Genomic DNA, 27398 nt, shown 5'->3' with positions numbered 1-27398 from the left:
AAGTTAAAGAAAATAAAAAAGAAAGGTAGAACAGTCTCACAATTGGTTAGCAAATGGAGGAGAATGAAATACAGTGGGTACAAAGGAGAGAGGAAACTGCATACTCAGCTTCTGATCAACTGAATTGAGCCAACTCTGAATTATAGAACTGGGTGAGTCGCTGTTGATTCATGATTACTTCCAAGAGGGCTAAGTTAGTAAAGGATGACTTCCAGTGTGAAGAGACAGGGACAAGGCATCTCCAGTTTGAGTCCAAAATAATTTTGCAGCAATATTAGCTACAGTAATCACTCTCTGCTGGACTACAAAGAGGGGGATGGTGGAGAAATCCAAAAGGAGGAGAATCTGAGGTGACAAGAGAACATGCAAAAATGGAATTGAAGAGTGAGAGTTGTGAGGGGCATTTACAGGAACAAAAATGACAAAGCAGATCACTGATACTTCTGGAAATGAATATAACTTATGTATCATTTTGGTGGTTTTTTTTAAGAGTTGTTAATATTTTTGGATACAGAATTCCAACACACTATTGTATGGGAAGAGAAATTGGGAGACCAAACAGTGGAAAATGATAATGAGTTATTGGGTGATTTATGCAACAAGAAGTAGAAAGAGTTTACAGGGTTTGAATTTAAGGGATAAGGGAACTTCAAAAGTTTCAAGTGTGTGAAGGGGAGAGGGAAGGAAAGGTAAATTTCACATGTTCTAAGCACAGAGCTCAACAGAAGATAAAGGAAGAAGAAGTGGGAATGATGAACCTTGACTGCAAGGATTTTAATGACTCAAGTCACTCAAGATAAAGATGCTTCCTAATGTGCAAATGCACCTTCTAAACAAATTAGGAAAACAGTAGGCCTACTACCTACTGTATACTTAATCTCTGAAAGCTTCTCAATAAGACACCATATCTCATCATTTCTTATGTTCATATTGGTTGGTTCTGATGTTTTCAAAGCTAAGAATATATTGTACAGATCAGATCTGTTTTATTGGGATCCAGTGGTTCATTGGTGAACAATGCCATTGCAAAGCTCCAAGGATTAGAGTTTGTTTCCTGGATGGGTCACTCTTTTTATGGGGTTTAAGCAGTCTCTTCATGAGCTTTCCCTTAGTATTTGGGTTTGGAAAATTAGCATAAATTTGTTTAAGGGTAGCATATTTCTGCATTGTATATACTATAGAATTCCACCGGGATCTGATTTTTAGCCCAGTCACGATCAACCCACTCTGTCCATGTTCAGTTGGCTTTATTCCAGTTATTGTGGTTTCATCCAAAATATTTGTAGTTTAGTTAGTTGGTGAGTGTGTGTGTGTAAGTATGCCCTGAAATAAAATGGTGACCCATCACTGCTTTGAGCCTGACATTGTAAAAATAGTGGCAGTAGTAATTGTAGTAACTGTGAATTTGCAAGAGGAGAACACAGTGAGTTGAGAGAGAGTAAGGTGCTGATAACATATATAATTGCAAAAATGATTGAGGGAGACATAGCCTAGAGGAGATGTGAGAGGATGGGGTCAAATGAATAAGTAGTGGGGCAGCTAGAGAGAAGTTTGAAAATATCACTGGTGGAGAGAGGAGAGAAGGAGGAAGATTTTGTGGTGTGTTTTAGGAGGGAGCAGACTGGGTGGAGAGGGTGATAAGAACTGACTTTAAATGACAGCCACCTTTTCCTGAAAAAAGGTTTGAGAAGTTTTCAACAATCAAGGAGGTTGAGGGTGGGGGTGGTGGAGGGTTGAGGAGAGTGGTGAAAGCAGAGAACAAGCCACGAGTGTGAGAAGAGTTACTGAAAGAAACTTGCATTTGCACTGGTAGTAGCATGAGAGAAGGAAGGTAGATGTGATAGATACTTATCCAGATCAGCCTGGGCCTTTGGCTTCCTCCCTTTCCTTTCAGCTGCCCTAAGATCTGTCTGTAGACTGTGTAAAGCTTCAGAAAGCCAAGGGCAGAAGGGAGAGAGGATAAACAGTATCATGGCAAAAGGGGAAAGCTGAACACAGGGTGTCAGTAACAGCACCGGTGTCAAGAGGGGAGAAGTAGTAAAGAGAAGGGACAGCAGAGGTGATTAGGAAAGAGAAATGGGTGGAGAGAGGGAGTGGGGTGACAGCAGAACTGATAATAAAGTGATCAGATGTATTACAGGGTGTTCAGTTCCTTGAGAAAATGAGATCCAGGGGTTTATCAGCTTTGTGAATAAAAGGGGTGTGGAGCTGTGTTAGGCTGAAAAAAAAGAGGAAGAAAGTCTGTAGAGGAAGGACTGTCCATGTGGATGTTCAGGTCCCCAAGGAGTAGAAGTGGACTGCTGTTATCTGGAGGAGAGTTGAGTAGCACATCCAACTCATCTGGGACGTTTTTTCAGTGGCCCTGGAGAGTGGTAAAAAGCAACAATGCAAATGTTAATAGGGTAGAAGACAGTGATTGAGTGACCCTCAAGAGAAGTGTAGTTGCATACATTATGTAGCACTGAGAATCTCCAGTTCTTGGAGACTAATATATTTGTCCCTCCACCTCTTCCAGTGGACCAACAGATATGAGAGAAATGAATAAAAGCAAGTGTGGTTAAACAGTGTAAATGTTAATATTATACAAAATTATTGTCTGTCTGTTATACCTTCATTGTTATAACTCTTTAATTTAATATTGTTCTTTATCAATATGCTGCTGTTGGAGTATGTGAATTTCCCCTTAGATTAATAAAGTAGCCTATCTGTCTCTCTATCTATCTATCTATCTATCTATCTATCTATCTTTGGTGTTGCTCGAAAATCAGATAGAAAAATACCAAAGAATTCAAAAAGGTTCCAATGTAGTGCTGCTATTCACATAAAAACAACAAAGTGGAGGGTCATATAAACTCAGCTGTATTAATATTATAATGCTATAACAAATATGGGCTGAGATTTTTCATGTACAAAAGATATACATTTCTATATAAGGTAGTTGTACTTATTAAGGCTGGTGCTTAGAAGAAGGGTGATGGGTTGCATAATGATTAGCACATACAAATAAGAATTTAACCTATGCGCCACATATGATAAGAGTGACCCTTTAAATCTACAAACAGAAAATGGCACGCCTTTAAACGCCTTATTCCAATGACCAATTTGCTCCGGAATAGTATGATTCCCCTTAAACCCTGTAATAATAAATAAAAATAGATGGATAGTCTGAAGCACCAGTGGTTATGGATAAAGTACATTATTATATTAATATTATTACTTGTTTTTCGTTGTCATATACAGACACCCGGTGGTGCAGTGGTTAGCACTGTTGCCTCACAGCTACGGAGTTCTGGGCCTGAATAACCGGCCGAAGACTGTGTGGAGTTTGCAGGTTTTTCTCGTGTGAGGCTAACTGGCTGTTCTGGTGTGAGTGAGTGGACCCGTCGTGCAGGGTTCGTTTCCATCATGTGCGTATCATCGAATCCGTGCGATCCTGAACTAGATAAAAAAAGGTTACAATATGAATGAACATATTGCGTGTTTCATCAAGCTTACGAAAATGAATAGCAACGTGGAACAAGATGTTTAGAGTTTAACACATTAGGCAACTGCACGAATACTGGCTGATTTTTTTTAATATTGGGCTTTTAGCGAAGTCGCATCCGTAAACGTTGGCTCGTATGTGCGTTTCTGATGTGACGTCAGCTTCATGCTCCTCCCCCTGTTGCACGCGCCTTTCGGCGGGACACGAAGCTCGCGAACATTTTGTGCGCTGCCAGCCGCCGTCTGTTTGTTTACGTCACGGGGAAGATGGCGGAGCAACTGGAGCGAGTCAGGATCTCAGCGGCAGAGCTTCGTAGTTCGCCGTCTGTAGGTAACGAAGAGCGGACAGGTGAGGACAGTCGAGAAAAAACTGAGAAGGGAGATGCAGGGGAAGCCGGATTTTTACGCCGTGGTGTTTGGCGAACGAGCCCCTACGGCTCGACTACGCGCTACCGAATCGTGTAGAGGCCTTGTTGTGACTTGAAGATGAAGCCTCTTTGGCTTACCTGTGGTCTCTACCAAGCTGAACCGAACGCCTCTTTGACATTAAAAACTCCGCTGTGCCAAAAGTACTCAGCGAGAACTGCCATTAAACCGGAGTAATGGAAGCTTACTGTCCCATTAATTTGAACGCTTCAGTAACACAAAGTAGGAATTAGCAAAGTAAATCGCGGTTAAGAGCAACAGGGTGCCAACCGTGGGCAGTACCGTTACTCACTGTTTTTCCGTAATTACAGAAGCTTTGGGTTAATGGCGAGGATTGTTTAATTCTCCTTTAAATGCTTCTTCAGTCGTATAATTGATTTTTTTACGTAATACATTCAACGAAGCCTTATGGACGGTAATTTTGCTCTGATTTTTCATTCTCAGCTTTCAAATAAACGACGCTGGGATCCTAAATTTGGATGTGTCAAATGTACTGTTTGTCTGAAAGTTTGTATAGTATTGCATGGTAAAGACGATTGTTTTTTGGCACAGATGACGATCAGAAACGTCACCTTGTAGCCAAGTGAATAGGTGTGGCAGAAAAGTAATGAGACTGATTTTTTATTTACCAAAGTTTTTATTTTTTTCAAACATCAATGTTATCCCCTTCAAAGTAGTTCCCTTGGGCAGCTACACCCTGATGGAGACGTTGTTCCCACTGTTGGTAGCAGCGCTGGAAGTCTTCAACCGGTATGGTCTTCAGCATGTCCGTTACACTCTTGGATGTTTTCTAAAGTCCCGAAATGACGTCCTTTGAGGACATTTTTCAGTTTAGGAAAAAGTCACACGGGCTGAGGTCAGGTGAATAAGGGGGCTGGGCAACCACAGGAATGCCTTTTGAGGTCAAAAATTCTGTTATGGAGAGGGCAGTTTTTCGGCACCATTTTGGCACAGACCTTTCGCATGTGCAAATGTTCAGTCAAAATTTGATGAACAGTAAATCTGTTCAAATTTAATTGTTCACTCAACATTCTTAATGTTAAACGACGGTCTGATCTCACAAGACTGTTCACACGTTCGATTTTTTCATTGGTTTTCGAAGTTGAAGTCCTCCCTGAACGGTGTTCATCTTCAACGTGTTTTCTGCCTTCCAAAAATGATTTGTGCGAGCGAAAAACTTGAGCTCGGGATAAAGAATGTTCCCCATAGGCCTGTTTTAACTTTTCAAACGTCACACTTGCCGTTTAATGGCACAACGTTGCTCCAAATTCCGCTGTTCCATTTTGCGTGACGCACAACCAAAAACACAAGTTCGCTAATAGCAGTCACGAAAATCACGTAGTTAACGGAAGGAGTTGAAACTCGCACTGAGCTATGGGAGGGTACTGATACACGTGCTCTATCAAGGACAACAGCGCAGCATTGCCAGATCGCTTGCAGTGTTGCCAGTCTCATTACTTTTCTGTCACACCTCGTATGTACTTCAGCTCCCCACTCATCATTCTATTGGTTTTGTATAACGTTGAGTTATGAAGCGTTCGTCTGATGTTCTTTAAAATCAGATTTGTGCTTTGACTAGTTTTGGAACTGGAATTCTTTATTTAGTACGAATACCAAGTGTAGTACAATAATTGAGACTTTTTAAAGGCATAAAGGTTATGTCTAGTTATGATCAAGGAATGAGGACAGTTGCCTTCCAATTGTAACCACAATTATATAATAATAATAATTCATTACATTTACATTAAAGACAATTATTTTAGGTATGGCGTTTGCAGCTTTAATAGGCTTTAGTTGGATTGTGTGAAATTGTTTGGTTAACTTAATGGGGTAATTTGATTAATCAAAGTTTTTTCTCTTTCAGAAATGGGCGGTAATAACTCTGTTCTTGTTGCCTGTATTTGCTTATTCGGTACCATGTATAAAACATTGCTTAGATCATATGCTAAAATCTTACGTACACTCGAAAGGTAAAAACGATATATACATAATTAATTGTAAAACCATACGTACGCCACATTCCTCTTATAAATCTAACTTTAAACTATGTGTGCATGCATGCGCCTTTAGCCACTGTCCGTCAGCACCATATATGTCGTGAAAAAATGCGTGTTTTGAATATTTGCAAATTGCCATATACAGTGGTGTGAAAAACTATTTGCCCCCCTCCTGATTTCTTATTCTTTTGCATGTTTGTCACACACAATGTTTCTGATCATCAAACACATTTAACCATTAGTCAAATATAACACAAGTAAACACAAAATGCAGTTTTTAAATGATGGTTTGTATTATTTAGGGAGAAAATAAAATCCAAACCTACCCTGTGTGAAAAAATAATTGCCCCCTGAACTTAATAACTGGTTGGGCCACCCTTAGCAGCAATAACTGCAATCAAGCGTTTGCGATAACTTGCAATGAGTCTTTTACAGCTCTGGAGGAATTTTGGCCCACTCATCTTTGCAGAATTGTTGTAATTCAGCTTTATTTGAGGGTTTTCTAGCACAAACTGCCTTTTTAAGGTCATGCCATAGCATCTCAATTGGATTCAGGTCAGGACTTTGACTAGGCCACTCCAAAGTCTTCAGTTTGTTTTTCTTCAGCCATTCAGAGGTGGATTTGCTGGTGTGTTTTCACTTCAGCTTGAGTTGACGAACAGATGGCCGGACATTCTCCTTCAGGATTTTTGGCAGAGAGTAGAATTCATGGTTCCATCTATCACAGCAAGCCTTCCAGGTCCTGAAGCAGCAAAACAACCCCAGACCATCACACTACCACCACCATATTTTACTGTTGGTATGATGTTCTTTTTCTGAAATGCTGTGTTCCTTTTACGCCAGATGTAATGGGACATTTGCCTTCCAAAAAGTTCAACTTTTGTCTCATCAGTCCACAAGGTATTTTCCCAAAAGTCTTGGCAATCATTGAGATGTTTCTTAGCAAAATTGAGACGAGCCCTAATGTTCTTTTGCTTAACAGTGGTTTGTGTCTTGGAAATCTGCCATGCAGGCCGTTTTTGCCCAGTCTCTTTCTTATGGTGGAGTCATGAACACTGACCTTAATTGAGGCAAGTGAGGCCTGTAGTTCTTTAGACGTTGTCCTGGGGTCTTTTGTGACCTCTCGGATGAGTCGTCTCTGCGCTCTTGGGGTAATTTTGGTCGGCTGGCCACTCCTGGGAAGGTTCACCACTGTTCCATGTTTTTGCCATTTGTGGATAATGGCTCTCACTGTGGTTCGCTGGAGTCCCAAAGCTTTAGAAATGGCTTTATAACCTTTACCAGACTGATAGATCTCAATTACTTCTGTTCTCATTTGTTCCTGAATTTCTTTGGATCAGGCAGGCAGCTCCTATTTAAATGATTTCTTGATTGAAACAGGTGTGGCAATAATCAGGCCTGGGGGTGGCTACGGAAATTGAGCTCAGGTGTGATACACCACAGTTAGGTTATTTTTTAACAAGGGGGCAATTGCTTTTTCACACAGGGCCATGTAGGTTTGGATTTTTTTTTTCTCCCTAAATAATAAAAACCATCTTTTAAAAACATCATATAGTGCACAGACCTCTGCCAGAACTGTATATACCTAAACCTGTTTAATCCAGAGCTATGTTGTGGCTGGAGCCCATTCCAGTTAGCATAGGGCTTTATTAGTTGTATATTAATTGAATGGAAGTTATTTTATTTTTTAACAAGGGGGCAATTACTTTTTCACACAGGGCCATGTAGGTTTGGATTTTCTTTCTCCCTAAATAATAAAAACCATCATTTAAAAACATCATATAGTGCCCAGACCTCTGCCAGAACTGTATATACCTAAACCTGTTTAATCCAGAGCTATGTTGTGGCTGGAGCCCATTCCAGTTAGCATAGGGCTTTATTAGTTGTATATTAATTGAATGGAAGTTATTTTTATAGGGCGGCATGGTGGTGCAGTGGTAGCGCTGCTGCCTAGCAGTAAGGAGACCCAGGTTTGCTTCCCGGTTCCTCCCTGCATGGAGTTTGCATGTTCTCCCCGTGTCTGTGTGGGTTTCCTCCGGGTGCTCCGGTTTCCTCCCACAGTCCAAGGACATGCAGGTTAGGTGGATTGGTGATCCCTAATTGTGGCCTGTGTTGGCTGGGATTGGATCCAGCAGACCCCTGTGACCCTGTATTAGGACATAGCGGGTTGGAAAATGGATGGATGGAAGTTCTTTCTGTTTACAAAAATAAATTTATTCTATGATGATGCCTTATTGTAACGTGTGCAGTCATTTGCACAAATTACATTAGAAAAGTCATCCATCGCTGCAAATTACCTTTTGATTTTGGTTTGCTTACCCTGATAGTAAAGATATTGTATGTATTTGGGTAGCATCTTAAGCATACTGTTCCATGTAGATGGCATTGTGTGGTTTACGGATTACTGCATGATTTCTGACGTACCGACCAATTCATACTGAAAACCGTCGGTCGCCAAATACCCTACAGTTGTTGAAAACCTGTAATTGAACAGGGATCATCTGGTTTCTGCGTGGTGAAATGTAGGCTGCAATTCAGCACACAATTCCTAAGAGGACACCAGGAAGCCTAAATCAGCTTATAAGCAAGATACCCCATTAGCCAAAAAGTCATTGCTATTCCTGAAAATTTGCTTTAGCCTGTCTTTGGCAACAGAGCTGACCCTTCACATATGCACATCATGCACTCTGTGTGGGTCTGTTGTTAATCAAAGGCCCCTGAAAGGTTTCACAACTATAGTGTACTGGGTTTATTTCTGTTTTGTGAATTGTCAAATTAAATTTGCTGTCAGTCTCCTTTTGTGTATATTTTCCATTAAACCAGAGAGATATCTACACCAGACAGGAGCACAGAAAGGATAAAAAGCAAAAGCATGAAGAATCAGCTTGTCCTGCTCTTGAAGGGGTGTTTAGAAATCAAAATTTGTTTAACTTCCAGTAATCTAGCTAATGTTATGGCAATTGCTGCTACACTAAAGCTAGTGGTTTACTGGAGTAACAATAGCATAATGTGTAATAGTTTTAATATTGAGTGTTTAAAAAATATTATCTGATGCTGCATTACCCAGCGGATACATGTTTGAGAATTATTTATTCCTGCCATTTAGACCTCATGACGCATACGTGTTGATAAAGGCTGTTCACGTTGAGTGTTGTTGCATTGAGGACACATTTGCACATTTCGGCAACACCTAGACTATCTTTCTTACTAGTTAGTTGTTGGCTCAATTGTGAAAAAGCACCATGCAAGCAATTTTGACATCCAAAAAGAGCATTTAGATCAGATTAAGTTCAATTGTTGGTTATTTGATATTGGAAGAATAAGTTTAGATATAGTCACTTTTTTATTTTTTTTATTTACTGCATTAAGTCATTTTTGTGCACATTCAATAGTAGTATTAGTGCTTATTATATTTTTTTATTTATAATTATCATTTGTAGTATTTTATGTTATCATTGTTAGTAGTAGTATTAAAATTTTTGTATCGTGTCACAAGTGATACTGTTGGCTATATCAAGTAACAAAGAGTAACGGTACATTGATACCCAGTATCATTTTTACTATTCTTAATTATACCTTCATTTTTAAAGGAAACAAATCAATAGGTATATCATTGCCATTAAAAAACATTAACGTCAAAATGTATAGAATGCTCTTTTGGTTGCAACAATTCTCCCAGTGACAGAAGTATCTGCTCAGCAAAGGTTTTCAGAACTTAAGCTCATCAAGAAATACTTGGCTTATCCATGGCAGAAAAATGTATAAACGGCTTGGTTATCATCAGCGTCAACTTGGAAGCTGTCATATAATGACATAATAGATGACTTTGCCTCCAGAAAATGTAGACATGTGCTGTTGTGATATGTTAGAAAGAGACTGGAGAAATTCCTAAACATTCACATTTCAAGTTTTGATTTAAAAAAAAACAAAAAAAAAACAAGTTTGATGTTAGAAAGTTGTAATTAAGTTAGTGATGTGTGCTTCTTTTGTGTATTATTTATATAGTTACTGTTCAAAATAAATCTGTTCTAAGAAATAATGTAGAGGATTCAAGGAGTGACAGGTTGGGGAGTTTGGAGAGTGGTGGTGCCCAAGAAGAAGGTAGGTAGAAAAAAAAGAAATAACTTTGTCTCTTGGGGCAGTTCTGATTCTTGGGTCGGCACTATTTGGAATTTGTACAATACACAGTACACTCCTTTTAAGACCAAATGAATCAGCTACACACTGAAAGCTTTAAGTATATGTATATAGGCATTATTACCAACACTGAAGTCTGTCTATCTATCTATCTAGAAAACGTCAATTAACTGTGATATAATTTGTTCAAGTACATCAGGATGTGACTCACACATCATTGAAATATTCAGTGACATGTATTTTCTGTTTGCTTTATTGTCCTGCTGCCTGGAGTTGCTAAAATGCTAGCACCAAAAAGTCTATGTAGGACTTGCAGATGGTTGAAATTTTTTAAAACTTTAAGCCAATTGCAGATGATTTGCACACAGTTCTGAGCATAAGCAGGTTTTGTACATGAGGCCACTGGTCTAATGAAAAATGCATAATATCATTGGAGATGATATTATAATCATAATTTGAATAATTAATTTGTAAAATATAGCAGTTGCGATACCTTTATTGAGACCTATGTAATTTTGCACATGATCTTGAATTTGCATAGATTAAAGCTTGGGGTGACCATTATTAATGTGAACTCTTTTGTATTGAATGGTCAATGTGACAGTTCAAAATAATTGTAAAAATGCTTTAACGTAGAGCTTATCTGTGTTATTTAAAATAAACTATTGCCTTGTTTATACTGAATACCTGTTGTAATTGAGGTCATCCTTATCTATTGTGGAGCCAACCCGGACACAGACAGGCGGACATGTTGTAAATCACCACCACACGTTTTATTATATATACTGTTTACAATTAAATGGTCACTCAGACCCAGTTCAAATAAGTGCACAAACCCCCAACACAGTCCTGGCCACACAATGCCTTCTCTTCGGGCCGCCTCCACACTCTCTTCTGCCTTGTCCTGCTTCCACCCGACTCTAGCCTCGAATGAAGGGAGACGGCCCCTTTTATACACTCCCCGGATGAGCTCCAGGTGCTTCCGACACACCCCGTTAGCCCGCACGTGACGGAAGTGTTGGCTGCTCTCCTGGCAGCTCCCCGGGTGTCCTCTTAATTCTTCCCTCCAGCACTTCCTGGTGTGGCGGAAGTGCTGAGGTAACAGGTCCCCAAGGCATTGGGGCGCCTCCTGGCGGTGACCACAGGCCCCTACAGGGTGGGGCTTCCATGCCCTCAACCCGTGGCCCCCAGAGCAACCAGGAAGGCGGCCTGTTAATGGAGAAAAATACCTTCCAGTTATGACCATTAGGCGTAGAATTTCGAAATTAAACCTGCCCAACTTTTGTAAGTAAGCTGTAAGGAATGAGCCTGCCAAATTTCAGCCTTCTACCTACACGGGAAGTTGGAGAATTAGTGATGAGTGAGTGAGGGCTTTGCCTTTTATTAGTATAGATACTGTCGGTAAGCTATTCCAGATTTTAGGCACATAACAACAGGAAGCCTTACCGCTTCTTTTAAGTTTAGCACTTGGAATTCTAAGCAGACACTCATTTGAAGATCTAAGGTTACGATTTGGAGTGTAAAGTGAAAGACATCCTGAAATATAGGATGGAGCAAGATTTATATATGACTTTGTAAACCATAAGCAATATTTTAAAGTCGATTCTAAATGACATAGGTAACCAATATAGTAACATCAGAACTGGAGAGATGTGCTCGGATTTTCTTTTCCTAGTTAAGATTCTAGCAGCTGCATTTTACACTAGTTGCAATTGGTTGATGTCTTTTTTTGGGTAGGATTGATGTCTTTTTTTTGGGTATTCCCGAGAGGAGTGCATTACAGTAATCTAGCCGACTGAAAACAAAAGTGTGAGCTAATTTCTCAGCATCTTGCAATGTTATAAGATGTCGTTAACATTTGCTATATTTCTTAAGTGAAAAATGTTGTCCTAGTGATCTGATTAATATGTGATTTACAATTCAGGTCTGAGTCAATAATTACTCCTAAATTCTTTACCTCTGTCTTGACTTTTAAGCCTAATGGATAAAGTTTATTTCTAATAACCTCATTAAATCCATTTTTGACAATCACTAAAATTTCTGTTTTCTTTTTATTTAGTTTGAGAACATTACTACTCATCCATTCAGAAACACAAATAAGACATTGTGCCAGTGAACCAAGAGAATTTGGGTCATTAAATACTGATCTGTGTCATCAGCATAGCTGTGGTAGCACAGGTTATGCCTCAAGATAATCTGACCTAATTGAAGCATGTAAATAGAAAAGAGCAGAGGACCCAGGATAGAGCCTTGTGGAACACCATATAGGAAGTATAATTACCGCAACTAATAAAAGAATTTTCTACCTGTCAGGTAGGACTCAAACCAATTTAAGACACTGCCAGAGAGGCCCACCCATTGACTAAGGTGATTTCTAAGAATATTGTGGTCAGTGGTATCAAATGTGGCACTCAGATCTAAGAGGATGAGAACAGATACACAACCTCTGTCTGCATTTACTCGCAAGTCATTTACTAATTTAATAAATGCGGTTTTTGTACTGTGATTTGTTCTGAAACCCGACTGAAACTTTCAAAGAATAGCATGTTTATTGAGGTGGCTGTATAATGACTGCCTTCTCTAGGATTTTACTTAGGAAAGGCAGGTTAGAAATAGGTCTAAAATCTTCTAAAGCAGAGGAGTCAAGATTATTTTTTGTTAAGCAGGGGTTTAACTACAGCATTCTTAAGACACTCTGTGAAGACCCCCATATCTAATGATTAGTTTACTATGTCAAGAATGCTATCAATTATCGCTTCTTTGAAAAAACTTGTTGGTATTGGGTCAGGAACACAGGTGCAGGTTCTCAGTTGAGAAATTATTTTATATAAACCGGGTAAATCTATCCTGGTGAAAGAATTTAATTTGCTTACAATGGAGTACCGGGGTTTAAGAGGATCAGTATTGGGGAGATGTGCTATATTATTTCTTATATTAATTTTATGAGTAAAAAATACAGCAAAAGCCTCAAGTTTTACTGAAGATTTTTGGAGGCATTCCATTAAGTGACCTGGGTTTAGCAGATGATCAATTGTGGAGAGTAAAACTCTGGGATTACTAGCATTGTTATTTATAATTCTAGAGAAATAATCCCGCCTCTCAAGACGGACTATGTTGTTGTATTCTGTTATTTTAGCCTTGAATATCTCATCGTAAATAATCAGCTTAGTTCTTCTCCATTTAAGCTAAGCTCTCCGGCATGCTCTCTTTAGATCAGACACTCTGAGTCTTCCATGGTGTAATGCTGGAAGATTTTTAACTGTCTTTTCAGGAGCGACTGTGTCAGGTGCAGCTCTCACTTTAGTTTTAAAATTTTCCACCTTACTATTTACATTATCCTCGCTATTGTAGTAAGCATTACAAACAGACTGGTTGCTTAGAATTTTTGTAAACTTTGAAGTTGCAGATGAATCAAACAAGTGTTTTTTTTAACAATATGCTTCTCGTGATTTTTTTCTGTCATTATTTTTATATTGAATAGTAAGAGAAAATAGTCTGATAAACCAGTATCAATTTTTAGCTTCACATCAAATTTTAGTCCTTTAGTAAATACTAAATCCAATGTATGCCCTGCTTTGTGTGTTGGCTGACTAATGTGCTGGCTCAAATCAAGAGTTCAGGAAGTTCATGAATTCTTTTACTTTCGGGTCACACTGATTATCGATATGAAAGTTAAAGTCATCAACTATTAGAAACGTGTCATAATTCGTAATTATAATTGACATTAAGACTGAGAATTCCTCAAAGAAAGACTCATTGTATTTAGGAGTTCTATACACTGACAATACTAGAGACTGACAAACTCCATGAATAACAATGGCAAGATACTCAAAGATCTTGAATGTATCAAAGCTGACATCTTTACACTTTAACTGACTTGAGTAAATGTTTGCTAAACCACTGCCTTTCTTACCTTGGTGATCCGCATAAACAAAACTGTAATTCAGAGGTGACTTTGAATGTGGCATGGTTGTTAGTGCCAGACAGGCTGGTCTGAGTATTTTAGAAACTGTTGATTGACCTGGATTTTCATACAGAACTTTCTCTAGAGTTTATGGGGAATGGTATGAAAAAGGTAAAATGTCCAGTGAGTGGCAGTTCTATGGTCGAAAATGTCTTGTTGATGCCAGAGGTCAGAAGAGAATGGCCAGACTGGCCTGAGCTGATAGAAAGGCAACAGTAACTGAAATAACCACTCATTCCAAATGAGGTATGCAGAAAAGAATTTTTGAATGAACAACAGATTGAGCCTTGAAACAGATGTGCTACAGCAGCAGGAGACCACAGCGGGTGCCAGTCCTGTCAGCTAAGAACAGGCAATTAAGCCGCTACGATTTGTATGGGGTCACAAACATTGGCACACTTTGGGCCCCTTTAGTATCAGTTGATCATTGTTTAAATGCCACAGCCTACCGGTTTATTGTTGCTAGTCATGTCCATCCCTTTATAACTGCGGTGTAGCCTTGGCTACTTTCAGCAGGATATCATTCCATGTCACAAAGCTCAAATCATCTCAAACTAGTTTCTTGAACATGACAATGAGTTCACTTTACTTAAATTGCCTCCACAGTCACCAGATCTCAATCTAATACAGCATCTTTGGGATTTGGTGGAACAGGGGATTCACATCTTGGATGTGCAGCCAACAAATCTGAAGCAACTGTGTAATGCTGCCATGTCAGTATATCCCTGAATGTTTCCAGCACTTTGTTGAACTTATGCCATTAGGATTTAGAGCAGTTCTGAAGGCAAAAGCGAATTCAACCTAGTACTAGCAAGGTGTACCTAATAAAGTGGCCGGTGACTGTATATAGAGTGCATCCAGAAAGTACTCACAGCGCATCACTTTTTCCACATTTTATGTTACAGCCTTATTCCAAAATGGATTAAATTAATTTTTTCCTCAGAATTCTACACACAACACCCCATAGTAACAACTTGAAAAAAGTTTACTTGAGGTTTTTGCAGATTTATTAAAAATAAAAAAACTGAGAAATCACATGTACATAAGTATTCACAGCCTTTACCATGAAGCTCCAAATTGAGCTCAGGTGCATCCTGTTTCCCCTGATTATCCTTGAGATGTTTCTGCAGCTTAATTGGAGTCCACCTGTGGTAAATTCAGTTGATTGGACATGATGTAGAAAGGCACACACTTGTCTATATAAGGTCCCACAGTTGACCGTTCATGTCAGAGCACAACGAAGCATGAAGTCAAAGGAATTGTCTGTAGACCTCCGAGACAGGATTGTCCCGAGGCACAAATCTGGGGAAAGTTACAGAAAAAATTCTGCTGCTTTGAAGGTCCCAATGAGCACAGTGGCCTCCATCATCCATAAGTGGAAGAAGTTCGAAACCACCAGGACACTTCCTAGAGCTTGCCGGCCATCTAAACTGAGCGATTGGGGGAGAAGGGCCTTAATCAGGGAGGTGACCAAGCTGGTCACACTGTCAGAGCGCCAGAGGTCCTCTGTGGAGGGAGGAGAACCTTCCAGAAGGACAACCATCTATGCAGCAATCCACCAATCGGGCCTGTATGGTAGAGTGGCCAGACGGAAGCCACTCCTTAGTAAAAGGCACTGGAGTTTTCCAAAAGGCACCTGAAGGACTCTCAGACCATGAGAAACAAAATTCTCTGGTCTGATGAGACAAAGATTGAACTCTTTGGTGTGAATGCCAGGCGTTACGTTTGGAGGAAACCAGGCACTGCTCATCACCAGGCCAATACCATCCCTACAGTGAAGCATAGTGGTGGCAGCATCATGCTGTGGGATGTTTTTCAGTGGCAGGAACTGGGAGACTAGTCAAGATAAAGGGAAAGATGACTGCAGCAATATACAGAGACATCCTGGATGAAAACCTGCTCCAGAGTGCTCTTGACCTCAGACTGGGACGACGGTTCATCTTTCATCAGAACAACGTCCCTAAGCACGCAGCCAAGATATCAAATGAGTGGCTTCAGGACAACTCTGTGAATGTCCTTAAGTAGCCCAGATAAAGCCCAGACTTGAATCTGATTGAGCATCTCTGGAGAGATCTTAAAATGGCTGTGCACCGACACTTCTTATCCAACCTGATGGAGCTTGAGAGGTGCTGCAAAGAGGAATGGGTGAAACTGGCCAAGGATAGGTGTGCCAAGCTTGTGGCATCATATTCAAAAAGACTTGAGGCTGTAATTTCTGCCAAAGGTGCATTGACAAAGTATTGAGCAAAGGCTGTGAATACTTATGTACATGTGATTTCTCATTTTTTTATTTTTAATAAATTTGCAAAAACCCCAAGTAAACTTTTATCATATTGTCATTATGGGGTGTTGTGTGTAGAATTCTGAGGAAAAAAATGAATCCATTTTAGAATTTGGGTGTAACATAACAAAATGTGGAAAAAGTGAGGCGCTGTGAATACTTTCCGGATACACTGTATAAGAATTAAACTGCCAGAGTTAAATTTTTGGGTAGCAAAAACTGCATAAAAGCAAATATCAGAATATTACAAATGGGGGTTCTTCATGGAACAACTAATAGGTTACAACCTACAGATTTTCTGCACAATTTAAATTAAGCCTTACAAGTTGAAGCAAACAATTTGCACAGGTGTACCAACTTCTGTTGATTACTTAAATACCCTCTTTCTGTCTTAAAGCAGAGTTGGACTGTTACTACGCCCTGTGTAGTATTATTTGGACAATATTACACTGTAGAAAGTTGTAAATTCCAGTGATAATGGCACGAAAGTGGTAATTAACAAAAGAAATGAGATGGAGCATTATTACCCTTGAAAGTGTAGGCCTTTCATTTAGAGAAATTGCAACAAAAAAAAAAAAAATAAAGTGTCAGTGTGCTCGGTGTCCTATACAGTCTAAGGGCAATTAGAAACTGGAAGAAACTCTGTTAGGAAGACATCTGACAGACCCAAAGTCACAACCCAGTCAGACAAGTTTCTGAGGATCATCAGTTTGTGTGATAGGTGCCTCATAGCACAACAGCTTCAAGCACAGTTTAATAGTGGTCGAAAAAAAGCAAGGTTTGGCAGGGTGAGCGGCAGTAAGAAAGGCACTCAAAGGACAAAATAGGGCCTTGAAATACCGGCAATGGACTACTGTAGACTGAAAGAAAGTCTTATGAACTGATTAATCAAAATGTGTAATCTTCAGTTCATCATGCAGGGTACTTTTTTATTTTATTTTATTTTTTTTTTCCTTTTGCTGGAGGCAGAGTTGGTCATTTACACAGAGAGACTGGCATTCTGCATCAAAAGGGTTACCACAGTATGGCCAATATAACAGCAAAAGGTGCCTACTTTGAATTGAAAATTTGAATGAAATTTTGTATGCTTAATGATTTCTTGATTTGTTTTTTTATTCACAATTGTTTATTTGTGCTATGCCTTGATTTCATTAAACATTGACTTTGAACTGTGTACATTTCTATAAAACTGAGATGGTTCAAAACTTCTGACTGGAGGTGTATATATACATTTCTTTTCCCCTTTTTATTGATAAATGATGATCTATCTATCATGGAACCTTTTTTGTAACCCACATGACTAGGAACAAAGTATTGTTTCAATCTCTTAATTTCAGATGTGAAAGGTGTTGCGTTATCATAAAGTACCTCTTACAAATAAGATTGTCAACTGCGGCTTCCACTTTATCTTTCTTAGATACACACTGCTATATTTTTATTCTACAACAACCTAATATTTTTTTTAACTAAAGCAATCCTGTTTTTTTTGCATTTAATGCTGCGGTTATAAACTTCCCTTTTCTAATAACTTGCAATTCATAAGATAAGCATGTACAAAGTAGCTGCCTAATTGATTTACTTTCTTTTTATTTTGCATATTTTGTGGTTATTTGAAATATTTTCATGTCTGTTGATTAACTATGCTTCTGTATGTGTTGTACTCCATTTTCTTTTTTATTGTACTGAATTTGATCTTTTGTTTCCTTCCTGCTCATAACAGACACTGCAAAGAGTTGTGCAGAAAGGCGTCTTCGGCAAGACCGGAAGCGTCCAGACTTACAACTGTATCAGCCAGGGTTGTCCCGTCTGAGGCAGCGGCGAGAAACATCTGGAAGTAGTGAAGGTGATGCTATTCATATGGAGGACTTGAATAAAGAGCAAGAGTCTGTTGGTAATACACCTGTGATAGAAAATTCCAGTACTTCTGTTTTAGAAATTGACTTGGCATATCAAAAGCAAACTCGTAGAAACCGCAAACCGGATCGTCAAATATACCAGCCAAGTGGGCGTAGACTCCAGCAAACAAATTCTACTAGTAAGTTAGTGACTGCAAGTGAAGATGTAAAAGTTAATGAGCATGCTGTAATTGAGAAAGAGATTAAAACTGAAAACATGATACTCCAAGAACCATCACCCATTAAGGTTCCAGATTCCAAAAACAATGTGAAGGGATCTAAGAAATGTGAGTCAGTCAGGACTTTAGTGAAAGAAGCACAGACTTTGAGCATTTCTGAGGATAATCAATTGATTTTGAGAAAGGGAAAACATGGAAAGCATTTAGTTGAGAGCTGCGAGGAAAAAAGACAAAATAAGAATGAGAACAGGAGGCATACTATAATTCCAAAAGATGAGATGAAGGATGTTGGCCGAAAGAAAAGTGAAAAGGATGATAAAGGATCAGAAATACAGAAAGAAAGTGGGTGGATGTTTGAATCTGATGAAGTAACACATCCTAACAAAAATGAAGACTATCAACACTTTCCAGTAAAGACCAATGCCTCATCCAAGCGCTATTCTAGGTCAGATAAGCGTCGCAACCACAATCGAACATGCAGTACTAGCTCAGATAGTAGTGGTACCAGCTTTGATGGATTAGCTAATGGCTCTGGCAGTACTGCTACAGGTGAAAAGAGGAAAAAGCAGCACACACAAAGTTATTCAGACGTTTTTCCCAGTAGAGACCAAGAAAAGTCCAGAGGTTACAGAGAGAAGGCTAGTGTTTCCTCCACTGATTCACTTGAAGAATTTGTAGGGAGAGAGCAAAAAGACTACAGCCTAGAAAGACACTCTAACAACAGAATGAGAAGAAAAAATAATGATGATAAAGAGAGTGGTGTCATGAAAACAGCTTTAGAGCGGGGAAGTGGCTTGCATTCAGTAAACTCCAGTTGTCTGCTGAAAAAAAGTCTCAGTTCTAAAGGAAAAGGGGGAGGAATACTGGTGCTTCCTGTTCGCACGGACCTCACTGTATCTGTCAATCCAGGTTCACGTCTCATTGGAACTAGGGGGTCTAGGGAACGAGGAAGAGGTGGAGCTACTAGAAGATTGTGGGATCCAAATAATCCTGACGAGAAGCCAGCCTTATCGCAGGTGGGCCATTGCTATAGTTTACAGCAACAGCAGGCTGTACATTCACAACAACAGCAACTGCACTTTCTTGATACAGATGATGAAACAACTGGAAGCCCTCCTAGTCAACACGGCGATGCGTTTCAAAATTTCTCCACCACTCAACAAACTCTGAGTGCTGTTACTTCTGGCAACTACAAATTTCAAAACTCTGATAACCCTTATTATTATCAGCCAGGTGTTCCCCGTTACCCATACCATTATTTACCTTATGGAGTACCTGGAGCTAATGGCTTGTACCCCTCCACTCCTCCAAGCTATTATCCTGGGTACCTTCATCTTTCACTCCAGCAAGGCTATCTCTCAACCCCTGTCTCCCCTGAGGAGGCAGAGGTTCAGGCTCGTGGTCTACAACAGCAAGAACTCAGTAAATTGTTGAGAATAGCTGATAACCAAGAAGTGCAGCTTAGTAATCTACTATCCCGTGACTGCCTCAGTACAGAAGGACTGGAAAGAATGTCGCAGATCAGGTGAGTCTTTCTTAAATTTTGATTTTTTCTTTTTACATTTGGAGAACTATAGGACTGGAATAGTTTATTTTCTCAAATAAAAATGTGACAAAACTAGGGATAGGTTTTACAGAAATTTGTTATCAGACTTAAAGATAAGTGGTGTTGCTACTGAATAGTAAGATGAATGCAAGTATTAGACATTTTTAATATAGTATAATGTATTAAATGACTTGATTCATTCTTACTGTTTTAAAAAAATGTTTGCTCACAAGGAAAATGCTTCTGTCTATTCCATCAGAGTTGTAGGATTTATAGCTGTTTGAGTCTATTGTATTTTATATATTAAAATATATATAACTTAAGTTACATACAGTGGTGTGAAAAACTATTTGCCCCCTTCCTGATTTCTTATTCTTTTGCATGTTTGTCACACAAAATGTTTCTGATCATCAAACACATTTAACCATTAGTGAAATATAACAGAAGTAAACACAAAATGCAGTTTTTAAATGATGGTTTTTATTATTTAGTGAGAAAAAAAAATCCAAACCTACATGGCCCTGTGTGAAAAGTAATTGCCCCTGAACCTAATAACTGGTTGGGCCACCCTTAGCAGCAATAACTGCAATCAAGCGTTTGCGATAACTTGCAATGAGTCTTTTACAGCGCTCTGGAGGAATTTTGGCCCGCTCTTCTTTGCAGAATTGTTGTAATTCAGCTTTATTTGAGGGTTTTCTAGCATGAACCGCCTTTTTAAGGTCATGCCATAGCATCTCAATTGGATTCAGGTCAGGACTTTGACTAGGCCACTCCAAAGTCTTCATTTTGTTTTTCTTCAGCCATTCAGAGGTGGATTTGCTAGTGTGTTTTGGGTCATTGTCCTGTTGCAGCACCCAAGATCACTTCAGCTTTAGTTGACGAACAGATGGCGGACATTCTCCTTCAGGATTTTTTGGTAGACAGTAGAATTCATGGTTCCATCTATCACAGCAAGCCTTCCAGGTCCTGAAGCAGCAAAACAACCCCAGACCATCACACTACGACCACCATATTTTACTGTTGGTATGATGTTCTTTTTCTGAAATGCTGTGTTCCTTTTACGCCAGATGTAACGGGACATTTGCCTTCTTAAAAGTTCAACTTTTGTCTCATCAGTCCACAAGGTATTTTCCCAAAAGTCTTGGCAATCATTGAGATGTTTCTTAGCAAAATTGAGACGAGTCCTTATGTTCTTTTTGCTTAACAGTGGTTTGCGTCTTGGAAATCTGCCATGCAGGCCGTTTTTGCCCAGTCTCTTTCTTATGGTGGAGTCGTGAACACTGACCTTAATTGAGGCAAGTGAGGCCTGCAGTTCTTTAGACGTTGTCCTGGGGTCTTTTGTGACCTCTCGGATGAGTCGTCTCTGCGCTCTTGGAGTAATTTTGGTCGGCCGGCCACTCCTGGGAAGGTTCACCACTGTTCCATGTTTTTGCCATTTGTGGATAATGGGTCTCACTGTAGTTCGCTGGAGTCCCAAAGCTTTACAAATGGCTTTATAACCTTTACCAGACTGATAGATCTCAATTACTTCTGTTCTCATTTGTTCCTGAATTTCTTTGGATCTTGGCATGATGTCTAGCTTTTGAGGTGCTTTTGGTCTACTTCTCTGTGTAAGGCAGCTCCTATTTAAGTGATTTCTTGATTGAAACAGGTGTGGCAGTAATCAGGCCTGGGGGTGGCTACGGAAAATGAACTCAGGTGTGATACACCACAGTTAGGTTATTTTTTAACAATGGGGCAATTACTTTTTCACACAGGGCCATGTAGGTTTGGATTTTTTTTCTCCCTAAATAATAAAAACCATCATTTAAAAACTGCATTTTGTGTTTACTTGTGTTATATTTGACTAATGGTTAAATGTGTTTGATGATCAGAAACATTTAGTGTGACAAATATGCAAAAGAATAAGAAATCAGGAAGGGGGCAAATAGTTTTTCACACCACTGTATGAAAATACCTGCACATCATAATTACAGTACTTGACACTTGAGGCTTGTATAAGCAAATGTGCTCTATGCTCTATGCTTGCTGTATGTAACAATGTATATAATTTTCCATAATTGATTAAATTAACTCTCCGTTTCTTTTAAGTAGAAAACCTGCTTGTGCAGTGCCTAAAAAGTCATTTTTTTGAGTCACTTCCAAGAGTTTAACCTGCAGTTTCTTACACTGCAGTGCTATAATGCAAACATTAATCATTGCAGTTCTGTTTTAATGGTTTTCCTATTACCTTGAGCCCCATTATTTGTTTTCAGTGCTGTCCTCCTTTATTTTATTTATTTATTTATTTATTTTTACTACTCTATTCAGGAATGTAAAGCTTTTACTGGGAGATCATTGTATTGGGACTGATTTATACTCAGAGGCCAAGTTCCAGCTTAGTATCAGAAAAAAGTCCTTCAAGAATGGAAGTAAGACGTTTCAGGGTAGCAAACCCTTTAACTTGGGCGCTTGAGGAAAGCCTCTTACCTTTATGTCCTAAAGCAGTTCAAGTCAGGCTGGTCGCAGCATTGCTTTTAGGTGAACAGGTTCTAAAGTGCAGTGGTCTTAGTTTTAAGCTTTGGGCAAACTACAGAATAGGAAAACACAATGGAAACTTACTGTTTTCAAAAGATATAGATGGGTGGGCTCAAGTGTCAGTTTCTGTGATATATATATATACTAGCAAAATACCCATGCTTCGCAGCGGAGAAATAGTGTGTTAAAGAAGTAATGAAAAAGAAAAGGAAACATTCTAATAATAACATAACATGATTGACAATGTAATTGTTTTGTCATTGTCATGAGTGTTGCTGGCATATATATATATATATATATATACATACATACATGTCTACATATATAGACAAACACATATACATACATATAAATATATCTATCTCTATATATCTATACTTATAAAAGGCAAAGCCTTCACTGACTGACTGACTCATCACTAATTCTCCAACTTCCCGTGTAGGTAGAAGGCTGAAATTTGGGAGGCTCATTCCTTACAGCTTCCTTACAAAAGTTGGACAGGTTTCATTTCGAAATTCTACGCATAATGGTCATAACTAGAAGCTATTTTTCTCCATTTACTGTAATGGAGTTGAGCTCGAAAGCCATGGGGGGCGGAGTTTTGTGTGACATCACGCCTTTCACGTAATCACGCATTACGTAGAAAACCAGGAAGAGCTACAAAAAGCGCTGAAGAAAACATGCATTATATAATTAAGAAGGCAGCAAAACAATTAGAAGCGAGCAAGTGACATATAAAACCATATTCAGCGGCTCACGTGAACTGACGCAGTACGCAGACAAAAAGCAACAGTTCCAAAGAGTGCTGAACAAAAACCGAATTACACTGCTATGCTCAAATAGACAAACCGTACGCCGTTGCGCAATAGTAGAGGCTTTGCCTCTTGCGCCGACGTCCGAAGTTCGATTCCCGAGAGGAGATGCACTAAGTATGTACGCGCGCTTCTCGATTCATTTTAGCCTCGCATCCCCTTGGTTTGAGACGTATGAAAAAATATGAGGTTAGCAGAAAGACAGATCACCAATTGAAGCTTTATGAATAATGGATACTTTATTCGCCATCAATGATTGTTTTGGTAAAGCCATACTCAGTGTATTCATTAGATGAACAGTAAAAAAGTAAGAGCGACGGGAGGGTAACTTATTGAGGCACACAGGCAAAACCACAATAGCACGCGGGCTTGATGTACTGTAGTGCGCGTCCACTCGATCTGAATTGCGCGATCACATTCGAAAAAATATATCTTTTCAAGTTCTATTTAGTCCAAATGTGTCAAACTCAAGGCCCACGGGCCACATCCGGCCCGGTGTAATTAAATCCGGCCCAGCGAGATCATTTTATATACTACTGTATTGTTATTAATGGCCCGGGGAGATGACGCGCTGGTAACACAAACTACAGATCCCATAATGCAGTGCTTCAGCTGCCTTGCCGATCACTTACCGTGTTAATCAAGTCTAGCTTATGATGCTGCAAGTTATTGCGAAGCTAGCCCACACGATGCTGAAGAGAAAAGGTGATTCTGAACATAGAGCCTTTAAAAACCGATGGGAGGCTGAGTATATGTTTACTGACATTGCCGGTAAACCCGTGTGTCTCATTTGTGGAGCTAATGTGGCTGTAATTACAGAATTTAATCTAAGACGGCACTATGAGACAAAACATCAAGATAACCTGAAAGACCTGAATGCAATGCACAAGATACAGAAAGCAGAAGAGTTAAAGAAGAATCTGACACTTCAGCAGGCGTTTTTACCAGTGCAAAATCACAAAATGATTTCAAGTGAAGCTACTTTTATGGGAGACACAAATGCACCAGTGCAACTTGCCCCACTTTCCCTGTTGCCAAGTAATGTTGAACCAAGTCGGCACAACGGTGTTCCCAAATCGCACTTTGCTGATAAACTGAGCGCACAGAGTTCGCACGGCGCTTTGGTGACTTTGAAGAACAAAAAAAGAATTTTGAGTTGTTTAGCAACCCATTTGCCATCGATGTGGAAACTGCACCTGTGCAGATTCAGATGGAGGTGATTGAGCTGCAGTGTAATGGCACACTGAAGGCAAAGTACGATACTGCATGGCCCGCACAGTTTAATCACTCCATTCCTGCACAAATGCTCCAGCTCCGTTTACATGCGGCTCGAACCTTGTGCATGTTTGGTAGCACATATCTGTGTGAGAAGCTCTTCTCAGTCATGAAGACTAACAAAACCGCACACAGGAGTCGCCTCACTGATGAGCACCTGCAGTCCATTCTGAGAATCTCCACAACACAGAACCGAAGTTGTTGCCAAAAAAAGATGCCAGGCGTCCAGCTCTGATAAAATGACATATGAGCAAAGACAACTGAATGATTTGATTTGTTATTGCTGAAAAGAACAAATTTTATTTATATTTCCAGGTTTTGTTATGCACCATGTTCATATTTGAATTTGTATAATTTTGACAGGATATATTTTTATGGAGAGCAAAATCTTTTGGGATATTTAAAATTTAAGTTTATTTTTTATATAAAATTACATAAGAGTAAAGAAATTTGAATGTTTGTTCTTTTAACGTTTATTTCTAACTTGTATAATTTAGACAGGATATATTTTTATGGGGAGCAAAATATTATAAGTTATTTAAGGTTTGAGTTGATTTATTCCGGAATAATATTCTGTCGACTAAATAAAAATTCCTTCTATTTAAAATTTAAATAGAACTTGAACAGAAACGATAGTTCATAATATCCACGCAGACTTGCACGTAAGAGTAGGAGTCATCCGTTTTAACAAACAGCGTATTGCACTGATACGAAATAGCCTGCCCATTTAATTATTTAGGAATGGATAAATAAAGATTTTGTACAAATAATGTTTTTCATTTTTCTTCCTTCATGGATTCTGGCACCCCCAGCAACAGTTGCTCGCACCCCAAAGACTGTATGTATGTATGTATGTATGTATGTATGTGTGTGTGTGTGTGTGTGTGTGTGTGTGTGTGTATATGTAGATATGTATTATATATATGTTTATATGTGTGTGTGTGTGTATGTATATATGTAGATATGTATGTATATATATATATATATATATTTATATATATATATAAAAAAATCCAAACCTACATGGCCCTGTGTGAAAAAGTAATTGCCCCCTTGTTAAAAAATAAACTGTGGTGTATCACACCTGAGTTCAATTTCCGTAGCCACCCCCAGGCTTGATTACTGCCACACCTGTTTCAATCAAGAAATTACTTAAATAGAAGCTGCCTGACACAGAGAAGTAGACCAAAAGCACTTCAAAAGCTAGACATCATGCCAAGATCCAAAGAAATTCAGGAACAAATGAGAACAGAAGTAATTGAGATCTATCAGTCTGGTAAAGGTCATAAAGCCATTTCTAAAGCTTTGGGACTCCAGCGAACCACAGTGAGAGCCATTATCCACAAATGGCAAAAACATGGAACAGTGGTGAACCTTCCCAGGAGTGGCCGGCCGACCAAATTTACCCCAAGAGCGCAGAGACGACTCATCCGAGAGGTCACAAAAAACCCCAGGACAACGTCTAAAGAACTGCAGGCCTCACTTGCCTCAATTAAGGTCAGTGTTCACGACTCCACCATAAGAAAGAGACTGGGCAAAAACGGCCTGCATGGCAGATTTCCAAGACACAAACCACTGTTAAGCAAAAAGAACATTAGGGCTCGTCTCAATTCTGCTAAGAAACATCTCAATGATTGCCAAGACTTTTGGGAAAATACCTTGTGGACTGATGAGACAAAAGTTGAACTTTTTGGAAGGCAAATGTCCCGTTACATCTGGCGTAAAAGGATCACAGCATTTCAGAAAAAGATCATACCAACAGTAAAATATGGTCTTGGTAGTGTGATGGTCTGGGGTTATTTTGCTGCTTCAGGACCAGGAAGGCTTGCTGTGAGAGATGGAACCATGAATTCTACTGTCTACCAAAAAATCCTGAAGGAGAATGTCCGGCCATCTGTTCATCAACTCAAGCTGAAGCGATCTTGGGTGCTGCAACAGGGCAATGACCCAAAACACACCAGCAAATCCACCTCTGAATGGCTGAAGAAAACAAAATGAAGACTTTGGAGTGGCCTAGTCAAAGTCCTGACCTGAATCCAATTGAGATGCTATGGCATGACCTTAAAAAGGCGGTTCATGCTAGAAAACCCTCAAATAAAGCTGAATTACAACAATTCTGCAAAGATGAGTGGGCCAAAATTCCTCCAGAGCTGTAAAGACTCATTGCAAGTTATCGCAAAGCTTGATTGCAGTTATTGCTGCTAAGGGTGGCCCAACCAGTTATTAGGTTCAGGGGCAATTACTTTTCACACAGGGCCATGTAGGTTTGGATTTTTTTTTCTCCCTAAATAATAAAAACCATCATTTAAAAACTGAATTTTGTGTTTACTTGTGTTATATTTGACTAATGGTTAAATGTGTTTGATGATCAGAAACATTTTGTGTGACAAACATGCAAAAGAATAAGAAATCAGGAAGGGGGCAAATAGTTTTTCACACCACTGTATATGTATATGTTTATATATATATGTGTGTGTGTGTGTGTGTGTGTGTGTGTGTGTGTGTATATAAACTGTATATATGTATGTATGTATATATATATATATATGACAGCAACACTCATCACTCACAACAGTGACAAAACAATTACATTGACAATCATGTTACGTTATTTTCAAAATGTTTCCTTTTCTTTCTCTTTCCTTCTTTAACACACTACTTCTCCGCTGCGAAGCGCGGGTATTTTGCTACTCCGACTCCTACTAAATTTAAATGGGAATTAAAAAAGTAAGTTGAAATGTCCCAATTCACAAACAGTCATAATGAACTACTTCTCTGCTGAAAAAATAAAGCCCAATGCATGCAGTGCATAATGTTACCACAAAACGAACATGTCAAGTAACCATGAAGCTTGCTTTTCATTGACTGTATGCGTCACTATATGGG

At 39.2% G+C, this 27398-nt stretch overlaps 1 protein-coding gene across 2 annotated transcripts in view; it reads left to right on the top strand.

The window, feature by feature from the left end:
* The first annotated feature begins 3738 nt into the window (after positions 1-3738).
* The window catches only part of smg6 (SMG6 nonsense mediated mRNA decay factor), a 529891-nt gene continuing 506231 nt past the window's right edge, over positions 3739-27398 (top strand). For both annotated transcript variants that reach the window (XM_039757209.1, XM_039757208.1), the window contains exons 1-2: positions 3739-3832; positions 18009-19887. In XM_039757209.1, the coding sequence (XP_039613143.1) occupies positions 3751-3832; positions 18009-19887 (1961 nt within the window). In that variant the 5' untranslated portion in view covers positions 3739-3750. The remainder of the gene's footprint in view (positions 3833-18008; positions 19888-27398) is intronic.

Source organism: Polypterus senegalus, chromosome 6 (genome assembly GCF_016835505.1).
Source record: "Polypterus senegalus isolate Bchr_013 chromosome 6, ASM1683550v1, whole genome shotgun sequence".
Lineage (NCBI taxonomy): Eukaryota > Metazoa > Chordata > Cladistia > Polypteriformes > Polypteridae > Polypterus > Polypterus senegalus.
Note: the sequence above shows the minus strand (reverse complement) of the source record. Positions and strands in the feature narration are given on the sequence as shown.